Raw genomic sequence first — 19,651 nt, 5'->3', positions numbered from 1 at the left:
ATGGTGCTTCTTGTAAGGAAAGAGTTACGGAACAATTATACTTTTATTTTTGTCCCAGTTAAGAGTCCTGGAGACTGAGCTGAATAATTGCAGTTGCCTAAGTATATTAGAGTAGCTCTTGTTTTTTTTTAAGCAGTTCTCTGTGTTGTGTTCTTTGCTAGAGAGGGTGTGGTTGGACTTGTTTGCTTGTATCCAGAGTCAAGGTGTTGCACATTTACTTGTTGCGGCCTGAAGCTGAACACTATTTAAACCCAAACAAACAAAAAAGAAACCCAAACTAACTTTTGTTCAAGCTTCTTGGAAAATTGCTCAGTGCAGTGCCCTTACCTTGCCATCAAACATTTTATCCAGTTGTCAGTTGCATCTAGGCACATACCTGCATGTATTTAATTTATGGTTTTCAAAATTTAGGGATAAGTACTTATCATACCATGCATCTGGGATATTTTTGCTTTTCAGATATGTACTCATAGCACTAAAATTAAAGAAGTTCTTAAGTATTTTTTATGATCATTGTTTATAGAACTGTGTAATGGTTTGGGTTGGAAGGAACCATAAAATGTCCAACACCCTGGAGAGTGAATAGGGACATCTTCAACTAGATCAGGTTGCTAACAGCCCCATCCAGTCTGACCTTCAGCTTTTCCAAGGATGCATCTACCACTTCTCTGTGAAACCCCTTCTAGTGTTTCACCACTCATTATAAAAGTTTCTTCCTTATATCTAATCTGAATCTATAATCTTTTAGTTTAAAACCTTCACCCCTTGTTCTGTTACTATAGCCCCGACTAAATAGTTGGCCCATCTTTTTTTATAAGCTCCCTTTAAGTATTGAAAGGGCATAGTTCATGTTCCAGGGCTTACTTTTCGGGTGCTGGTGGAGTGTGGGGTGTATGTGCATATTCGTTTTCTCAAGAAATTCCTCCAATACTGCTTTAGAGAGAATGTATGTCTCTACAGTCAGCTGTCATTTTTTTCACCAAGCTCGGAAATGAGCTCTTTCACAGTTCCTGTCACTTGGGAACAGTAAAGGCACTTCATTTAAGGAAGTAAAACTTGAGGATAAATCAGGACACTGCAAGTATGCTATCTGATGGTAGTCTGGTACTATGCAGGAAAAGCAATTGAACTTTAGAAATTTGAGAATAAGGGGAAAACTGTAGTGACCTAACCAGGGAACACACAACTGTGCTTCTGCTCAAACACTGGAGTAATTAGTTATCCACTTGTTAGATTAGAATGAAGGGGAGAAAAATTACCAAATCCCATTATTTTATTTTATTTTATTTTTTACAGTTTAAAATTGAAAAAATAATAAAAGAAAAAGAAGAGCTATTAAAGGTAACTTCTGTTCTGGAAAAGGAGACAACACAACTCAGAGATCAAGTTGAACAACTGGAAAAAGAACTTAACCATGAAAAGCAGAGATGTGAACAACTGCAAACAGAGCAAAAGGTTAGTTGTTTAACTGATTAAAGCTGACTCATAGTGTCTGTATTACTGCTTTTTCAAGAACCAGTCAAACTGTGTGAAAATCAGCTATCAAAACCCCACAGCAGTTAGACAGACATTTACACTAGAATAGGTCAGTTCCTATTAACCTCCTGCCGCTATTCCTTTTATGTCATAAAATGGCTCAAATATTTAAGCCTTTTGGTACCAGGCTTGGTAAGATAATCGATGACAACTGTTACCAGATGTTTGATATTTAACTGTGGAATTCATAGTAGAAAGTAGTTGATAATTTAAAGTTTGCTTACATTAATTGAAAATGGAGGAAAGCTTTTCAAAAAAGCTCTCCTTAGGGTATAACTGCTTGGAACACAGGCTATTGAAAATGGTAAAAGTTTTGGTAATGAAAAGCAAAGATCAAAAGAGAATGCTTCTGCCAAGGTATGTAAAGAGTGAAAAGTAACTAGTAACTAACTTCCCTTAAAAGGTTTCACAATTCAAAGGGAAAAGAAGCATAGACCTAAAAATCTGTTTAAAGTGTTAATTAATAGCAAAAATATAAATGTAGCCTAAACCAAAGCCAGCTTAATTGGGAATGCTGTATGTGGTAAGGAGGAAATCTAATGCTATAAAAAGGACACCAAAAAGTTGGACCTAATCTATTTTTAAGCAGCTGCTTTTTAAAAAACCCAACTTTTAGGAAAAGATTAAAAACATGTGGGAGGGAGGCGGTGACATGGACAAATTTGAAGTAATGAAACCTATAAAATTTAGCTGTGGACAGCAATTAATAGACTATTTCTAGGTACTAATATGTATATGTCAACAGTCCTGTGTCACAGACCTTTAATAGGAATTTGTTGAGAGAACTTGAAAATGTTAGTGCTTTTTAGTATACTTTTGGACAGTGACTGAAATGGACTAGAGTGTTAGCTAAAGAAAAGAGAAAGGTTAAGATGTTGTTTAGAAAAAGGTTTTTTCTGTTAAAGAATGATTTTAATGTGTGGGGGAAAACTAGGTTAAGTCAATAAGAGAATAGAAATTCGCATTTCATGGATTTGCAGATCATAAGTTTGGTGGATACATCTGAATGAGCTACATAGATATTTTTCATTGTCACTCAAGGCTCTTACTTAAAAAAATATTTGAAAGCAAACTGTCAGTTCCAACCCGTGTTAGCTTTACCATTCCATTTTACAGCAATTTGTGAAAAGGGATTCTGACTGCTCTCGAGCAAGGGTATAGTTAGACTGTATAGGAACAAAAATGTCTCAATGCTTTCTCGCATTTTACAGTGAACTTCTCTAATCCAAAATAGTTTTGCCTCTAAGATACCAGAGTTTAGCAAATAGAGTTTAATTTTAGGAATGTTTGGATTTGTGGGTTTTTTTTCCTGTCTCTTCTTTTTCTCTACTATTGTTGTTCTGCTTTGGCCTTGTATTATCATGAAGAAAGAATGCAGTGTGACGGACTTCTCACTTGTATTTAGATACAAATAGATGCCTGATCTGAAGCTGATTGAGCTCTTCACTTGGCTAAAATAAGATGGAAGTTTTCTAACTTAGGCTATTTTTTTGTCTCTAAGACTTTGATGCTGTCTTATTTTATGTATTTTATGTCCTGTTCTCTGTTTTTCACTTAAAAAAAAGTATCTGCTGAGTTGAAGAAGTGTTCATTTTTTATGTATATAAGCATAATATAAATGGTGTTATTCCTGAAAATTAAGTATGTACTGCATCTGTTAAATCAGGTGCAGTAAGTTAACTTTTTAATCATCAGAAATTTTAATAAGCAGGTCTTTAAATGTGACTCTCCAGTCTTGAAGATGACTTGCTCTCCATTCCTCCCCATGCCAGTAAATGAAATACAGCAGTGGATTAGAGGATTATGTAATTTATGTTGGCTGGGAATACATACAGTACATTCATGTATTGATTTAAAGATTTCTGGGCAGCAGTGGCACAGCACTCAGTTGGATTTCAGTATCTGGCTTTTATTTTTCTTGTGGCTTGTTTAAAAAATAAAGCATCAACCAAACCCAAAAAATGCAAGCAAAACAACCCCACGAAACACCCTCTCCCCAACTGACCACTAACACAGATCTTGCAAAACAGATCCTGAACACAGCCCCCAGATAATCTAGTGCACTTTGTGTGATGTAAATAGTTATTATTGGCAATGAACTTAAGCAATGCATTAACTTGGATGTTTTTAGAAGACTACAGGGCATAATCTTTGAAGTGATAAGTAATAAGAATGTATTTTTATTTTTTAATAAGAGCAGAATCTTCACAGGTGCTTAGTGTGAGCCAGATTGTTTTGGTTTGGCTTACGGTTTTTTTACCTTTTGAGTGGTTGTTTTAACTATGTATTATGGGTGCTTTTTATTTTCTACTTTTCTTTCTAGTTCTCTTTATTCAATGCATGTGAATTTTTAGTTATGCTCTACAAACTTTTTATACATAAATAGGTAAAAAGTGAAAGTGATGAATTTAAAAATAGTATTTTTAAAAATCTTTAACTTAGGTAAAAGTTTGACTATTTGGCATTCCACTTAAAACATCTTCCAATATACTTCCATATTAATCTAATGAACAACAATCAATAAAATAGCCCATATAAGGCAAAAATAATTTTTGTATATATGAGATGTCATTGCCTTTGTAGTTTAAGGCAGCTATAATTGATAGAAATTTATTTCTGTTGAAAATAAAGCTAAATTGAACCTGTGTGCAGTCTCTTAAGAGCATACTTTTTTGTTTGTTTTTGCAAGTACTTGTATCAGGAAGTGCTCAGTATATTTCTGCTTGTGCAAAAAGCTCTCAAAAAACCCACAGTAGTACAATGCACTGTGTTTAAAAAGCTGTAATTGCGTGTGCCAAGGAAGTGGATGTGTCTGTGCAGACACATGTACTTGATCCTAATTGAGTGCAGAGCTCTTTATGCTGCCAATATATTGGTGACTAATATTTATTTATAACCTTTGTATTGTGATAAGGGAGCCCTGCAGTTATGAACCCCTGGATGCATACTACTAATACTACCTAATTTCTAAAATTCTTACTTAGTTTCTTCAGAGAAAATAATATGGTTATTTTAGCTCATGTATTTTGTCTTTTGATCAAATCTATTGTTAAGCTGTGTTATATTTTTGTAATTGAATTGAACAGAATGTGGATGATGTGGTTAGGGGGTTGTAGTACATGTTACTTCACTGTGGTGCAGCATAACAAATAGAGGATGGGAAAGCTCCAAGAAAACGTTTACTTAAAAACAGTTCTCTTAAAATCCCCTTTTTATTCATATTTATTCATATGCCTTTAGACGACTTTTTCTTTTTGGTGTTGATTTGTTTATTTCAGAAATAGCTCAGAAGTAGTTTGGATCGTTGAGAAATGCTTCTGTAGAAGCTTTGCTTTCTTAAAATAGGGTAGTTGTGGACATGACAATGCTGCAGCTAATCCAAATTACTGCTTCCCTCCTACTCCTGATTAAATGACCTCTCTTCACACCTAGTTACTCTTACAGAATTTTGGGCAGTGGAACCGGTGTCTTCTCCATCTGCTTTTTGCCGAGTTGGCGTATTTTGTAAGTGGTTGAAGAAAACATTAGGAAGAGAGAGGCTAAAAGCAGAGCAATCAATCTTTTAAGAACATGGCATACAAAACAATCTATTCAGGTGTAATACAATCAGTGCCCCATGAAGCTTGACTATTGGGCTCTATCCATGTTTTCAGGTATTGAAAAGATTCTCATTTTTTGAGTTTTACTAATAGGAGAGTTCCTGTGTTTGTGGCACTTGAAATTAATGGCTACAGCAGACTACAGACTTTGGTTTGCTGAGGTACCCTTGCTGTTTGGGAGATAAACAGTTGTGTTGCCTTCTTACAAGGCAGCCATGTCGTTTCCTGCTAAAGGTAGGAGGAATAAATGCATTCAAGACATAATGTCAAAATGTGCTATTAGAGTTCTTGAAACATCTTGCAATTGCAGTCTCAGTCACTACTTGTCCCTAAAGGCTTTTGGTTTTTTAGATTTGGTTATTTTTTTTAAGCCATATCACATTACTAAAAAAAGATTTATATTCAACACATGAATGATTCTGCAGACTATATTTTTTCTTGCTGTAATTGCCACCGTCACATAAAAGAAATTATTTGCAAGACACACAGCTCGGCATTAGTCAGTGTTTGCACTCACAGGGAACATGCTCTCCGGCCCCACTTTTTTAGTGTGTACTTATGGTTTATTACCACTGAGTTGTGTTAATAACCCCACACTGCCAAAGCTTGAGATACTGCAACATGAGGCACAAATTCAGTCTTTCTTTTAGGTTGGTCTTTTTCCTCTTATCCAAGGCCTGCTTAATGCAGTATGTAGTTGTACTTACAAAATCAGTTTAGAGAGGGTGTAAGTGGCCTTTCCTTTTCCTGCCCTCAGCATGAAAATTCCTGCCCCACTCTTTTAGCCTTTTGAAAAGGGTTTGCCATATTTTCAGTTAGTGGAAAACATATTATTCCTTTGCAGCAGTTTTCATGTCAGTTAAACCATTCCTGGCTTCCCCCCACCCAGATGACATTAAAATAGTTCTTACTGAGTGTGAAGATTGAACTTAATCTGTTACTACGCTGTGTGGGAATTCAGAGTAAATGTGAAATAATTGGAAATGTTTCAGAAATGTCACATCTTTTTCTTAAAACCTTCTGTTAGTATTTCAGAGTTAATCTGTTTTTACTAGGGTGATGTTCCCTGGTAGGATACTTCTATTTAGGATCATGCTATATATACACCTTGCCACTCTCACGATGTAACACTGTTAGAACAATGATGTAGCTACGCACTATGATTATTTTGCTTAAGAAGATGGCACGTTATGCATGATTGCCAGAAATGTTTCAGGTTGCTTTTAATATTTGAACTTTTCCTATGATTTGGTTTTGTTAACTGGTACACAGTCAGTGTGTTGAATAACATTGTTAAGCTGCTTTTAGCTGAATATATTTTGCTTTTTTAAAATTTGAAGGAAACAAACTTTAAAAAAATGGAACAAAAGCTTAGTGTGTTTCTATTTAGGAAAAAAAATACAAATATTTCTAATCTCTGTCTTAGGCATTATAAATATGAAATATATTGAGCTTTGTACATAGTAAGAGTGCTTACTTTTTGGACTTTGTGTTCCCAGTTTTGTTTATGCTTAAAACTGTGTGCAAGGTCTGTGGCAGCAGTGGACTTGCCTACTGTTTCATGATTCAGTTTTACTCTGCTGAAGAAGAGAAGCATGTTGTAGTCATTGTGTGTCTTTCATTGGTCATTTCTTTGATGCTCTGCAGCCATTCAATTTTGTGAACACTGATTTGGTGCTTTTGTGGAGGGCAGAGCTTGCAAAAGATGCTTTTGCAGTCATTGGTCTCCCTCTAGTGGGAAGAGGGCACTTCTGAACTGATTTCTTTAATGTGACAGTGGTGACAAGTTGTATTCCTCTGGCAGTAGTTTCTATGTTTAGCTTGAGTCAGAAACAATGGAGTTCTGAACATTTGAATAGTGTTTCTGTTATGATGTTGGCATAAAATGAGGCAGAAGTGAATTTACTAACTTGATAAACTTGTTCTTTCATGCTTTTTGTAAATTTAGCTTACCATTTAACTTATTAAAAGTGGGCTTATTCATCTATCTGATGGGGAATTTTAATAAGACATCCATGTAAATTCACATTCTGCTGACAGGTTCTACTTGCACTTATTGGAGAACTTTATTCAAATATCAGGGATTTATTTAAGCTGGCTTTTGATGCCATTTTATAAGGAGAATTTCTCTGCTTAGATAGTGGAAAAACACTGTTGTGCAGTGTGGTATGTCTGCAGTATGAGTAAGCAGTACAAGTGCCCAGTTCGGCCTGTGTACATGGAAGTAATAAATCAATTGTTTCTTCAGTGCAGTGTCTCTTTAGACCAGGCTCTGTTCATACTGTTCACGTGTGCTGCGTGCGTGAAAATCTAATGGTCACGAAAATGCATGGTTTTAGGAAAAAAAAAAGTCCAAAATAGAGTAACAGCAAACAGTGCAAAAGGCAAAACCGCAAACAGCTGCCCGCAAATACTATCCCCCAGCCCGGAAAGCAAACCTACCCCCAGTTTCATTTAATTTTGGATACAAATTAAACACTCTGAATTTGCTCAGGTTAGTACCAGCAATTACAGCGCCCTTGGGTACTATTAACATCATATGAAGACAAAACCCTGTTTCATAGTTTTTTTGACTGTTCTCTGTATGGATATTTCTTAAACTGGGCAATTGAAAATTATTTCACTGAAAAATTAAATAGTAACTCGAGATATTCTACAATTCAAATTATGTATTCATGAAAAAGACTTTGCGATATTAATCACTTATAGTGACATTATAGCATGTTTTAAGAAATTAACATTTTTACATGTAAATACATGCTGCAAAATCATAGTGTGTATAAATGTGTCAGCTGCCTCCTGCAAAAACTTGCATGTTTGTAATCTTCATGACAGTAATTGAATGAATTATGTAACTTAAATGAACTTAGACTTAGACGTTAGTTTTGTAGTTTTGATCACTTTCGTGATGTTAGTTATAGTACCACTGTGACATCTTAAATTTTCGAAATAGATTGACTGTAGTGTTTTTTAGAGCAGTATTTCTATTACAAGTCATAGTCATGAGGATAAAAGCTTAATTGAAGTTATTTGGACTTGATTTGCTGTTTTACTTTACTGAATGCTTAATTATTTTTTTAGAAAGACAAATTACAACTTGAGGTTTCCTTTCAGAGCTTTCATGTTGTGTGTTATGGGCAGACTCAGATTTTGCACTGGCTGCAGTGGTGCTATATTGTGTTCATCATTTATACTCAGAGGTCCTTTAAACAGAGTATGATGTCAGCCAAGTGTTTTACATGATTTTTTTGGAGCTGCTGTGATGTCAGTGGGATAAAGAAAAGGCTCCTGCAGATAATTGATCTAAACCCCTTAAATTCTCTGTGGGTTATCAAGTATAATAGTTCCTCTGACATTAAATTACATCCAGCTAAATCAATCCAGCTGAAAGGTGGTGCTGCCTTTTTGTGTGTGTTTGCTTTTTTTTTTTTAATTTTTGTTTTTAAATAGATTGTCTTGTATTTAGTGATTTGACCTCTTCACTGTGAGCTGCATAGCTCATTTTGAACTTTTCACCCTTCTTCATTACAGTGTATGCATTCTCTAAAAAGTAAAAAAAAATGAATGCTTCAGGTGTGGGATGGCTGAAAAAGTTAGTAGGGAGTTCTGTATGGTATGGAAAGGGAAGATGAAGCATAAAAAACCATGCTGACCATTGCCATACTGCAAGGTATCACATCTGGAAATAGTCTTAGAGTGTATTTTCAAATATTTTCTTCTGTCTGCTGGATTTCTCTCTACCTTCAGTATGTTTGAAAAATGTGTTGTATGTCCTGATCATAGCAAGGGATGTCTGTACCATTCCATTAACCAGACTGTGCTCAGCAATGTTTTACTGCTGTTGTAAAAATCCATTAGAAGTAAGAAGTAAGTAGGAAAAGCGTGCTGTTCTTCATTGTTGAACGTGTTGATTTTGGCCATGGTTTTCTCTTAAAACAATGAGAATTTAGAAACATGGCTATTCCATTCTCAAATGAAAGATTATTAGTCCTTTTGAGTGGGAATTTTTTTATTAAATGGATTTAAAATGTGTTTCAAGGATGACCCCAGGCATGATCTTTGCATATCCTTTAGGTGGAGCTTATGATAGCTTCATGAAGGCAGTGTTGCATGGAATGACAGTAAAATTATTTTTAAAATAATCAGTCTTAAATCTTCTGCCATTTTAGAATACTAGTAAAGATTTTGGAACCTCCATATTTCTTCTTGTTCTTTGCCTTGAAGGTACATCAAGATTTTCAAAGTGGAATTTTGATTTTAGGGAAATTCACTTGACAACTCATTGAATTTTTGTTGTTGTTTCATTTTACTAATGAGACTCCTAGTAATTACAGGAATTTTTGTTTTGATAACTTCTTCTTTTGCGGCAGTAAAGCTGATTTAAGTAATTTCTGGTTGCTTATTCTTGACCCTTGTGGTGCAGCTTACTTCCCACTCCACCCTTATGGCTGTTGCAACTCTAGGGAAGGAGATGGGGAAGCTGCATTTGTAACTGGATTAAAAATAACCTTAAAATTGTTGGCTGTTTTTAAACCAGTTCATTAAAATGATTCATGTTCTTGCTGTGCTTTTTTTATTCCTCTGTTAAGAAGGTGGGAGAAAATATATAATATTGGTAGTTGTATCAGATAATATAAATAAATTAAAGCAATGATTACACAAAGTAATTATCTTTTTTGTAAGAGGGGCTGTACATTTAGTTGATGTGTTTATTATATTCTTCCCCTTTAGACTCCTTCTAAATACATTTGTCTTTACCTGTAAAATAGTCTGAAAGCATTCATTTTAGATTTTACAGGCTCTGAAACCACTGTAACCAGTGTATGGGGCTAGGGATTGCTGCATCTAAATTGAATTACAAAGAATTCTGTAAAATAACAAGTCGTCTCTAAAAATTAATCCTTTTTTTTTTCTTTAAAAAATGTAGGCTTTAGTTGTATCTAAACAACTTTATTAGGTGAGAATCTGTTAAGTATGGAACTTTTACATTTTAGTACCATGTCCCTTTAGAATAACTAGCAAAGCAGCATCAATTGTAATGCTGTTTGTGGAGAGATTTTTTTTCAGGCTATTAATTCCTTTTAATATATGTTACCTTTGGCAGCCTGTTTGAACTGTTTGTAGAGTTTGTATATATAATGTATCAGATTAAATTCTTTTGAAGGCACTTGGGTTACAACAGTTACAGTTATACCGAAGTGGTGTTTAGAGAAAACACAGGTATGCATTGAAATAGACTTTTTACTATACTAGGCTTTCAAAACAGGGGCAAGTAATTAGTCTCCACTGCACTAGGGGAGGACAAGCAGTTACAGAGTGTGTTGTTCTTGCTGGTTATATAGCAAGTTTTACTTGGAATACTGATTTTAATTGAAATATCCTGCCCTTGTTACACCAAGTACATATATTTTTGGTTGCAAGAAACTGATAGCTCTTCAAAAATAAAGTCTTTATGAAAGTTGCGGGTTATCTTCTCCAGTGCATATTTTTTTTAAAAAAATATGGCACATACATGATCCCTTGAAATTCTTTTTTATATTAAGACATAAGAAAGCCTTTTAGAGTTTAAATAGTTGTAATATATTAGTTCTTTTATATAGCATATATAGCAAAAATAAAAATCTACATGCTGGTTTAGTGTGTAGCAAGTGAGTGAGTCATCAGATACATTTGCCACTCATCAATTCAATACTGCCTACCCCTCAACACCCCCCCACCAAAAAAAAAATCATAATGCTCAAACTTCTGTTTAGTTGCTTGTAAAAGTGGGGCTTAATTATACTTGCGAACAGTGTATCTTGACAATTAATGACTAAAACCAGTCCTCATTATATTTTATTGTACTTAAAACTTAGTTTGTTAGGTTGGAATTTGGCCAGTAGGGGTTCTTCATAAAGTCTGGCTGATGTGTTTCTCTTGATGTAACAGTACAGTCCTGTTATTTCAGGGCATTGAGCTTTGTTTAAAAATGAATAGATAAAGCAGTGCTTTAATCTTCCAAATTTAGAACAGAAAGACAGCTTGTACCTTAGTATCTCCACAAGCACTCCTAAGTCATGCTGTAGTTAGGTATGTTGGTCAGTCTGTCTTGACCTTGTTTTACATTTTTATTCATATCACTGTCATGGTTGATAATAAGTTGAGATTTATCATACTTCGATATCAGAAAAAGGTAGCATATTATCTCAGTATATGGGATCTACTTTAGTGTTACTTATTTTTTTCAAGAAAATAGTTATGCTGATAAAAAACATTTTCAGGCTTATTTAAGATAGTGTGACTTTAAATGGCTGTTTCGCTGTGGTGGAGCTGGCAGTCAGCAGTCCACTGTCTTAGAGGAGTATGAACATTACTGTAATTAGATTAAAAATGCAATACTTAAAAGTGATTTCCCATTTTGTATTTGTTGATTTTCTGACAGAGGTATCTGTTTTGGGTATTGTCGTCATCCTCTGTCTCAGCTTTCAATATCCAAGACATAAATCCCACAGTGGTTGCTTGAGCCTCCTTGAGCTATTTGAGGCCTTCTGTATGTTCTAGCTAGGAGAATGTCATGTAGTAACCAACTCTAAATCAAAATTTTGTTTTGTTTCATTTCTCCTTTTGCCTGCAGTTGTCTTTACTGTGGCTTGCTTCTGTAGTGTAACTGTCAATAAATACGCAAGCTCTTTTTTTTAAGTAAAAGCAGGTACAAAGAGAAATAAAAGTTATTTGTTTTCTAAGCTAGACAGTCAGTGGTTTGTTCGTGAAAAGGAAATAGGCAGCAGATAGGAAATAATGTGTTTATCCTGTATTCTGAAGTCTTTGGCAGGCTCTGAGTAACTGAATGCGTGCGCCCAAACCAAGTCCTTATTGACCTCTTACTAATATGTGAACTGTGCATAGCAGTATTCAATATATATTTATTTATCTATACTTGAAATGGGCTTGTTATACATTTTAAGGAAGAGAAGAAATCTAATGGTCATATTTTGCATTAGTTCAAATATCATGGGTTACTTCTGAAGAATCACATTTTTAAATTACATCTCTATTTGCATTTTTTAAAGGATAATATTCAAACATCAGAAGCTTTTAAAAGGGAAAATAATGATTTGAAGAAAAAACATGATGAGGCTGCTTCAAAAGTTCTCCAGCTTGAAGAAGATATCATGACTGTTACTCAGAAAGCCATTGCAAAAGAAACTGAGTTAGACAGGTACTTATTCTTTTGTTCTTTACATTCCTTATTTTACTTTTTTCCCCCAAAGGTGTTTTTTTTTAGCTAACATTTTTTATTATATGCATGGATTTTCTGTATTAATACTTATGTACCAATAATTTTTTCATGTTTTAGTCTGAAGGACAAGCTGAAGAAAGTGATGCTTGAGAAGGAGCAACTTGAATGTGTGTTAAAGACAGAAAAGGATGAAAAAGAACTTTATAAGGTAACTTTATTGCTTGTACCTGTATACACTGGAATGAAGCAGTTTGAAATAAAGGTAATAATGTTTTATGGAGAAGTCTAATAAATTGAATTTGTTAAGGGAAAACGGAAATGGGTAACTTCTGTGAACATATCTTTAAGATAGTTGTAGATGTTCTCATATAAAAATGAATGAGGAAAACAGCATCTGAATTCAACCATGGTATAAAAAGGTCTCTAAGAAGGAGAATGAATCACCAATTTGTTAAAGCTCAGACACAGTAACAAAAATAATAGATTCTAGTGAGAAAATTCTTTAGTTATACAGTGCATCACCCAGTAACTGGTCGTCTTTAACACATTTTTTCCATAAAAATGTGGTTTTCATACTTCTTAGTCATTTAAATTCTCTCTCCAGACTTTGTTTTCTAAAACCCTCATCTTGACCCTTGTGTATAACACTGAAAAGCTTTAGTAGGTTTTCTATTGCATTGGTTTTTACTAGCATGGCTGATTTCTTTTGCTGGTGCTGAGAGTCACCCATATATATAGAACAAAATACACTGCCACCCTCCCTCTGCCCAAAGCAGAAAAAACGTTAATAAAATAATGAAATCCTTAGGTTCTGTGAAACAGATCAAGTTTATTTAAAGGATTATTTCTGTTCCTAGATTATAAAATCTCGAAGCATCTTTTACAAGCATGGGATCCCTTTGTAAATAACACAAATGTTCTGGTTTGAGTGGAAAACAGTTGAGTTCAGGAGCTATTTTGCATTATAGTAGGCAGAGTTGTTAAAAGCAGTTTGCTGTCACTGAAAATGAATATTCCTGATGTAGACCTGTTTGCTTAGATGGCTGTGGGTAATTACTACTAGAATTTTAATTTCTCTTCAGTTTTCTTCAAGTCATTTCTCTTTCACTTGTCCTTAGTTGTCCAGCATTTGTGAAGACAGGATTGAGTCCTGAATAACTTAATTTGCTGTGGAGAGAAATTAGGGCTTTAACTTATAGCTGTAGAGTGAAGCTGTTGTTATGTGACCGTACTGAAAGAATTCCAGCCAGAAAGTTTGGGCTGGAGGGCAGTGATAATATCAAATGTTTAATTTTTCTCTTTACAAGTTCTAATCTGCCTCAAGTTAGAATAAATTAGAATTTAGTGAGCACATAGATAGACAGGTGAACAGTAGTTCTCCTAACGTGGAGTAAGTTTGACATGTTTAGCGTCATTGCAGATACACTTGAAGAATACAGAAATAGAAAACACCAAACTAGTAAAAGAAATCCAGACGTTTAAGAATTTGGACGTAAACAAAGAAAACATTATATTGTATTTTAAAGAGGAGGTTGGCAGATTACAGCTGTTAATAAATGAAAAAGAATGTATGAAGAAAGCTTTTTTGCACTCCTCATCAAACAGGGTAAGCAGTACTGATATAGTTGGCCTGATGTGGATAAACATACATTATATGCGCTTGACAAGAGAAAGGAAGAAGTTGAAGAAATCATCAGGGTATAGGCTAAGAGGCATGAGGATTATGAAGTTCTCTGTAAATGCAGAAAATGGTGAAAAGACTGAGATCTGTTCTAGTTTTGCACCTTTTGAGCTTGTTGAGGCCTCACATGATGAACTGAGATTAACTATGCATGACAAGGTAATCTTTGAGTTCAGTAAAAGTGGTGTGCTCCTGCGTTGCTTTTAGCTTCATGATGAAGGAAAGGAGATTGAGGAGGAGGTTTGTAATGTAGCTGTGTTGAGACTTTGGAGGGTGATGGAGAAGAAAAGAGGAGACATGGAATGATTGCTGAAAGACTTGTTAGGTGAATGTACTGTCAAGCTACAGTGCTGACTGAGAACTCTGTAGTGACAGTAAGGTTTTGAAAGAAGAGGTGCTTTACTACGCCCTGTAGCAGCACTGTGGTTGACAAGCAGTGTGGTGTAACAGGAGAGTGAAATTGCTGAAGGACTCATATTTATACTGTCTGTGGTCCTTGTGGGGTTACTTCAGACTTAGTTCTAGTTGGATGCCATGGATACCTGTACTGGGTTTGTATGTTTTGGTAGTGGAGTGGCTTCTGTGAGAAGTTGCCGGAAGCTTCCTCTGAGAGCTAGTATCAGCCAAGGCCTGACAGAGCCAATGCCAGCAGGCTCCAAGATGGACCCACCCCTGGCCAAGGCTGAGCCTGTGGGGGTGATGGTAGCACCTCTGGGATAACAGATTATAGAAGGGCATGGCAGAGGGGGGTAACTGAGCGGAATTGCAGCTGAAGAGAAGAGTGAGAACATGAGAGAAAGAACTCTGCAGACATCAGGGTCCGTGAAGGAAGACGAAAGGTTCCAGGTGCTGCAGCAGGGATTCCTGTGCAGCCCATGGTGAAGCCTCCTGCAGCCTGTGGAGGACCTCATGCTTGAGAAGGTGGGTGTGCCTGAAGGAAGGTGTGACTCTCTGGGAGGCCTGCACTGGAGCAGGTTTGCTGGCAGGACCTGTGACCCCACGGGTGACCTGTGCTGTTCCTGAAGGACTGCACCCCATGAATGGGATCCTACATTGAAACAGTTCATGTAGAACCACAGCCTGTGGGAAGGCTATGTGTTGGAGAAGTTTGTAGAGGAGTGTCTTCCGTGGGAGGGACCCGACGTTGGAGCAGAGGAGGAGAGTGAGGAGTCCTTCCTCCAAGGAGGATGGAGCAGCAAAGACAACGTGTGATGAACTGACTGCAGCCTCCATTCCCCAACCTGGCTGTGCTACTGGAGGAGAGGACACAGAGAATTTGGGAGTGAGGTTGAACCTGAAAAGAGGGGTTGGCATCTGGCTGTGTTAAGATTTGGTTTTATTTCTCATTATCCTATTCTGATTTGACTGGTAATAAATCGGACCAATTTTCCCCCCAAGTTGAGTCTGTTTGTGCCCATGACAGTAATTGCTAAGTGATCTCTCCCTGTCCTCATCACAACCCACAAGACTTTTGTTATATTCTTCCCCTTGTCCAGGTGAGGAGGGAAATGGTGGAGTAGCTTTGGTGGGCATCTGGCATCCAGCCAGTGTAAACCCACAATAGAATAACTATTAAGTATTTTTCCTAATGTGCATCATCCTGTTCCATTTAATCCAAAAGGAATGCAGTTTCTGTGCCTCGAGATTGTTCTCTGATCTACAGTGTGATAGGCGGTAATGAAATTGACTGGGAATTTTGCTTCACAAATGTAGTTTTGATCCAAATTAGAGAGTCAGTTTAGACGTAGCCTTTGAGGCCAGCATGGAAAAGTCAGGTTATGCAGGCATCTTTCTTGTGTATCTTGCCAATCTTCTCACTGAAAAGCAACTTGGATCTCAAAAAACTAGAAATTGTTTTAAAGTAATACAAGTTATGAATATAATACCTAAGTGGAAAAGTAGTGCTGTTGAGAAAAGACATAGTTTAGAAAAGGCATACTGTCTTGCTTTAGGTTACATCTTTAGATGTAACTGCATATTTAGTCTCTTTTCTGCTGTTTTGTTTCTGAATGTGTTGAATTACTACTGTGTTTTATTTTGAAGGGAGTGGATCTGTGTCAGTACTGAAGCAATCAAATGTTTATATCATTTATTAATCTTAAAGTGCTTTTGAAGTTTCTGGTGAGATCATTTATAGTTTTATCTCACACTGTGAAACTGCACGTATTTACTGAAATATGTTACCAATGTATCATGTGCTGTAAAAATAGCTAGGAGACAGGACTTCGGGGCATTTACTTGTCTATCCATCTTCATAAATGGTTACAAAATGTGTTAGCGTTCCTCCACACTCAAGTGATGCTAAGAAAATTAACAAATAATGGACTAGAGATAGCTGAATTTGTGTCTGGACTCAGGAATAAGAGATGATTATGCCATTAGGGAGCCCAGAGGTGGTGACTATATAGTAGCTTGTTTTTAAATTTTTTTTGATGGTTTGTTTTTTGTTGTTTGGGTTTGTTGTTGTTGTTGTTGTTTTGTTTTGTTTTTGGTGGTTTTTTTTGGTTTTTTTGGTTTTTTTTGGTTTTTTTGGTCAGTTGGCTCTTGGGTTGCTTGTGTGCTTAGTGCTACATGCTGCAGATTGCTCTTCATTACTATTTGTTCTCTCTTCCCTCTGGAAAGCTTGTTGTGCAAGATCTTGGGAAATAGAGCTGTGAGAAAACCATCCCCAAGCTGCTTTACAGTGTTCTACGTCAACCAGCTGTAGGCACTGTAAAACCTCTTTCACTGTTGTTACCTTCAGTGTGTTTTTGTGGGAAGGACTTTGCTTTTGATGCTGGGGTTCTGCAATGATAAGAACAGAGATGTGGAAAACAGACTTTTTTTGGTCATACGTTTAAAACGGAATCAGAAATTCCAACAAAAATCCAGAATTGAAACTTCTATTTCATAGTGACACTATTTCACTGTGAAGTAAAGTTTGCCTTTATTTTATCATGAAATAAATTTGCACATCATTGCTGGCACAAAAATGGGGAAAATAGTACTTGTGTACTGACTTCTTGATTTAATACTTTTGCTAAAGCCACCAAGAAAACTTGGGTTTTCTTTCAGATGTTTCTAATCCCTATACCAACCTCTATTTAAGCTTTGAATTAAAAACCCATGAGTTCTCTTCCATCTTTTCTCTTTCCTAGGACGAGGCAGGTATTTTGAAAGAGCAGCTTCGGAAAGCTGAAGATCAGATTCAGGCTAGCAAACAAGAAGCTGTTCTAATGTCAAAAGAGCTGAGTGATGCAGTAAATGTGCGGGATAAGACAATGGCAGATCTTCACAGTGCACGCCTGGAAAATGAAAAATTCAAAAAGCAGCTTGCTGAAGCTTTAGCCGAGCTCATAAAAATCACAGCTTTGAAAAATGAACAGGTAAATTGTCAGTATTTAGTATTGAAGTTTATCTGTATTTATAAAATCTTTACTGAAGCTTTACTGAAGATGGGGTATAAAATAGGTTTCTGAATGATGAGTGCAAATAATTATCAAATTCTCTTTCAGCATTCAATATAGTACCTTAAATCAAGTGCATGTTAGCTGATCTAGAAGCTTGTTCAGAAAGGAGGTTTCTGCTATTGCTCATCTACTTCTCCCCATGTTATTTTCACAGAATAATGTAGTATTTATCTGTGTTATTTTGAATCTTCTCCCTGTCTTAATTCGATTAAGTGAGCCACAGTAGCATTAAAAATGAGTTCAAATAAGAAAATGTGTTGGTAGAAACTTGGGTTATTTTGTAATGTTCTTTTCTCATTGGTAGATTCTCTCTGAATTCTTTTTAAGTCCTTCCAATATTTGTGATCAAAGTTAATTTGCTTTAAGTACTTATAAGTATAAAAATATTAATGTAATGGCAACTGTCTTGACCTTAGTCTTGGATAAAAATACAGTGAGCTAATATATGTTACATCATTTTGATTAAAGTGAGCTTTATCAAGGATCTTCATTGCAATCTGTATTACATGTATTTGCTAGGATTACTGTAACAGTATGTTTAAAGAAAATATATTGAGCTGAGCACAGTTAAAATAGTACTGGAATATTACAATACTCAAAAGAACTATCATATTTAAATTGTCAAAGAATTGCATAGTTTTTTTCTTAAGAGTTTCAGTTGTATACAATGTGTTTTGAAATATATCTTGAAAGAAGTAGCAAGTCATAGGAATACCTCAAATTACCAGAAAGTATCTAAGAATGGCATGTGTCTAGTAGCCTGATGTGGTTTGTGTAGCTTGTTAGGAGTTTTGTGGCTCAGTGGAACCACTCCCAGGTGAAATCTAGTGAGTGTGAGGGAATAGTTGTACACTTTTGCTATATGGCTATACTTGTCTGTAGGATAGCTGAAACACCCCCTGGAAGGTATTCAGACTTTTCCTGTATATTCAGACTTCAAATACACATTAATGAGCCCATAAAATAAGAAACTCCTTTACCTGCCTCCGGTATTATACCAATGCCTGTTTATGTCCCTCAGTGTGTCCTGCTTGGAATGAAGTTCAGCACATAGTCTGCTTCTCTCCGTGCTCTACTGCTTGTGCTATTCCTTTATTTCCCACAAAGAAAATAGGAGCTTCAGTACTTACATAGAGCATTATGCTTTTTTAATTGAAAAAAGACCTTTTGGGAAATAGTGATATTTGAACAAAAGGGAGTACAGTTTCTATTTTTTTTTTTAAGGAAGCTTCAAATGCAGTGGAGCAGGAGCTGCGCAGAGAAGTTGAAGATCTGAAGCTTCGTCTACAAATGGCCGCTGACCATTACAAGGAAAAATTCAAAGAATGTCAAAAACTTCAGAAACAAGTAAATAAGTTTACAGAACAGGCAGTAAGTAGAATGGGATAAATTGCACGTGCCTTTTTAGTAACATTTCAACATTTTAATTTCTTTCTGTGAAAAGTAATGCTTTTAAAAAGGATTAAAATCTGTGGTAAGCAATGACTCTTTACTATTTTCTTTCACACACCTATTTGCAAAATTACTTCTATGATTCTTTTTAGGTAGTTGTCCAAACCAAGCATAGAATTTATAGTAGCTGGTGCAGGAGCCTAGTAGAGTTTGGATGAACCTAAAAGCATTACATTGTTCAAGGAAGAATTTTGGAACTGAAGCTGGGAAAATCCATAATTACTGCCTCTATCCAGTACCACCACAAAAAAGCCCAACAAAAAACCTCAAGCCCAAATGTGGGGGAAATAGAGAACTTGGAAGTAGTATTTAAAAGCCAAGTGGGGAAGAAGTCTCCACAACACAGTATGGAGTTGTATTCCATACATATTTTGTAATCTTATCATTCTTCCAAGATCTGTTTCATAAATAAATGAACTTTTTCAATGATGACACAAGTCTTAGGCCATGTAATAACTGAACCTGGCAGCCAACTTCAAACAGATTTGAGAGCAGAGTTCTTCAGAATTTTGTAAAAATCAGAGTTGGAGAGGAGCTCCAACATGGAAAAAGCCTATGCACAATGGCAAGGTGTACAAATACGAATTCTTAAGAAAACCAGACTTAAGTATTTCTCTTATCCGAAGAACATTGCATAAAAAAGTCTCATCCAGAAGGTCAATGGTGAATGAGGTGTCATATCAGAACATCTGTGGCTTTTCCTTAAAAATCTTCC

General features: G+C 35.8%; 1 protein-coding gene across 7 annotated transcripts in view; it reads left to right on the top strand.

Annotated features, from left to right (window-relative positions):
- The window catches only part of TAX1BP1 (Tax1 binding protein 1), a 55,943-nt gene that overhangs the window by 20,910 nt on the left and 15,382 nt on the right, over nt 1-19,651 (top strand). For 5 of the 7 annotated variants that reach the window (XM_040061183.1, XM_040061145.1, XM_040061174.2 and 2 more), the window contains exons 5-9: nt 1,297-1,455; nt 12,185-12,333; nt 12,472-12,562; nt 17,173-17,400; nt 18,709-18,855. In XM_040061183.1, coding sequence (XP_039917117.1) covers nt 1,297-1,455; nt 12,185-12,333; nt 12,472-12,562; nt 17,173-17,400; nt 18,709-18,855 — 774 coding nt within the window. The remainder of the gene's footprint in view (nt 1-1,296; nt 1,456-12,184; nt 12,334-12,471; nt 12,563-17,172; nt 17,401-18,708; nt 18,856-19,651) is intronic. The other 2 variants (XM_040061164.1, XM_040061193.2) reach the window with 1 other exon arrangement.

The sequence above is a fragment of the Hirundo rustica genome, chromosome 1 (genome assembly GCF_015227805.2).
Source record: "Hirundo rustica isolate bHirRus1 chromosome 1, bHirRus1.pri.v3, whole genome shotgun sequence".
Taxonomy (NCBI): Eukaryota; Metazoa; Chordata; class Aves; order Passeriformes; family Hirundinidae; genus Hirundo; species Hirundo rustica.
This window is presented reverse-complemented; position numbering and strand designations above follow the sequence as displayed.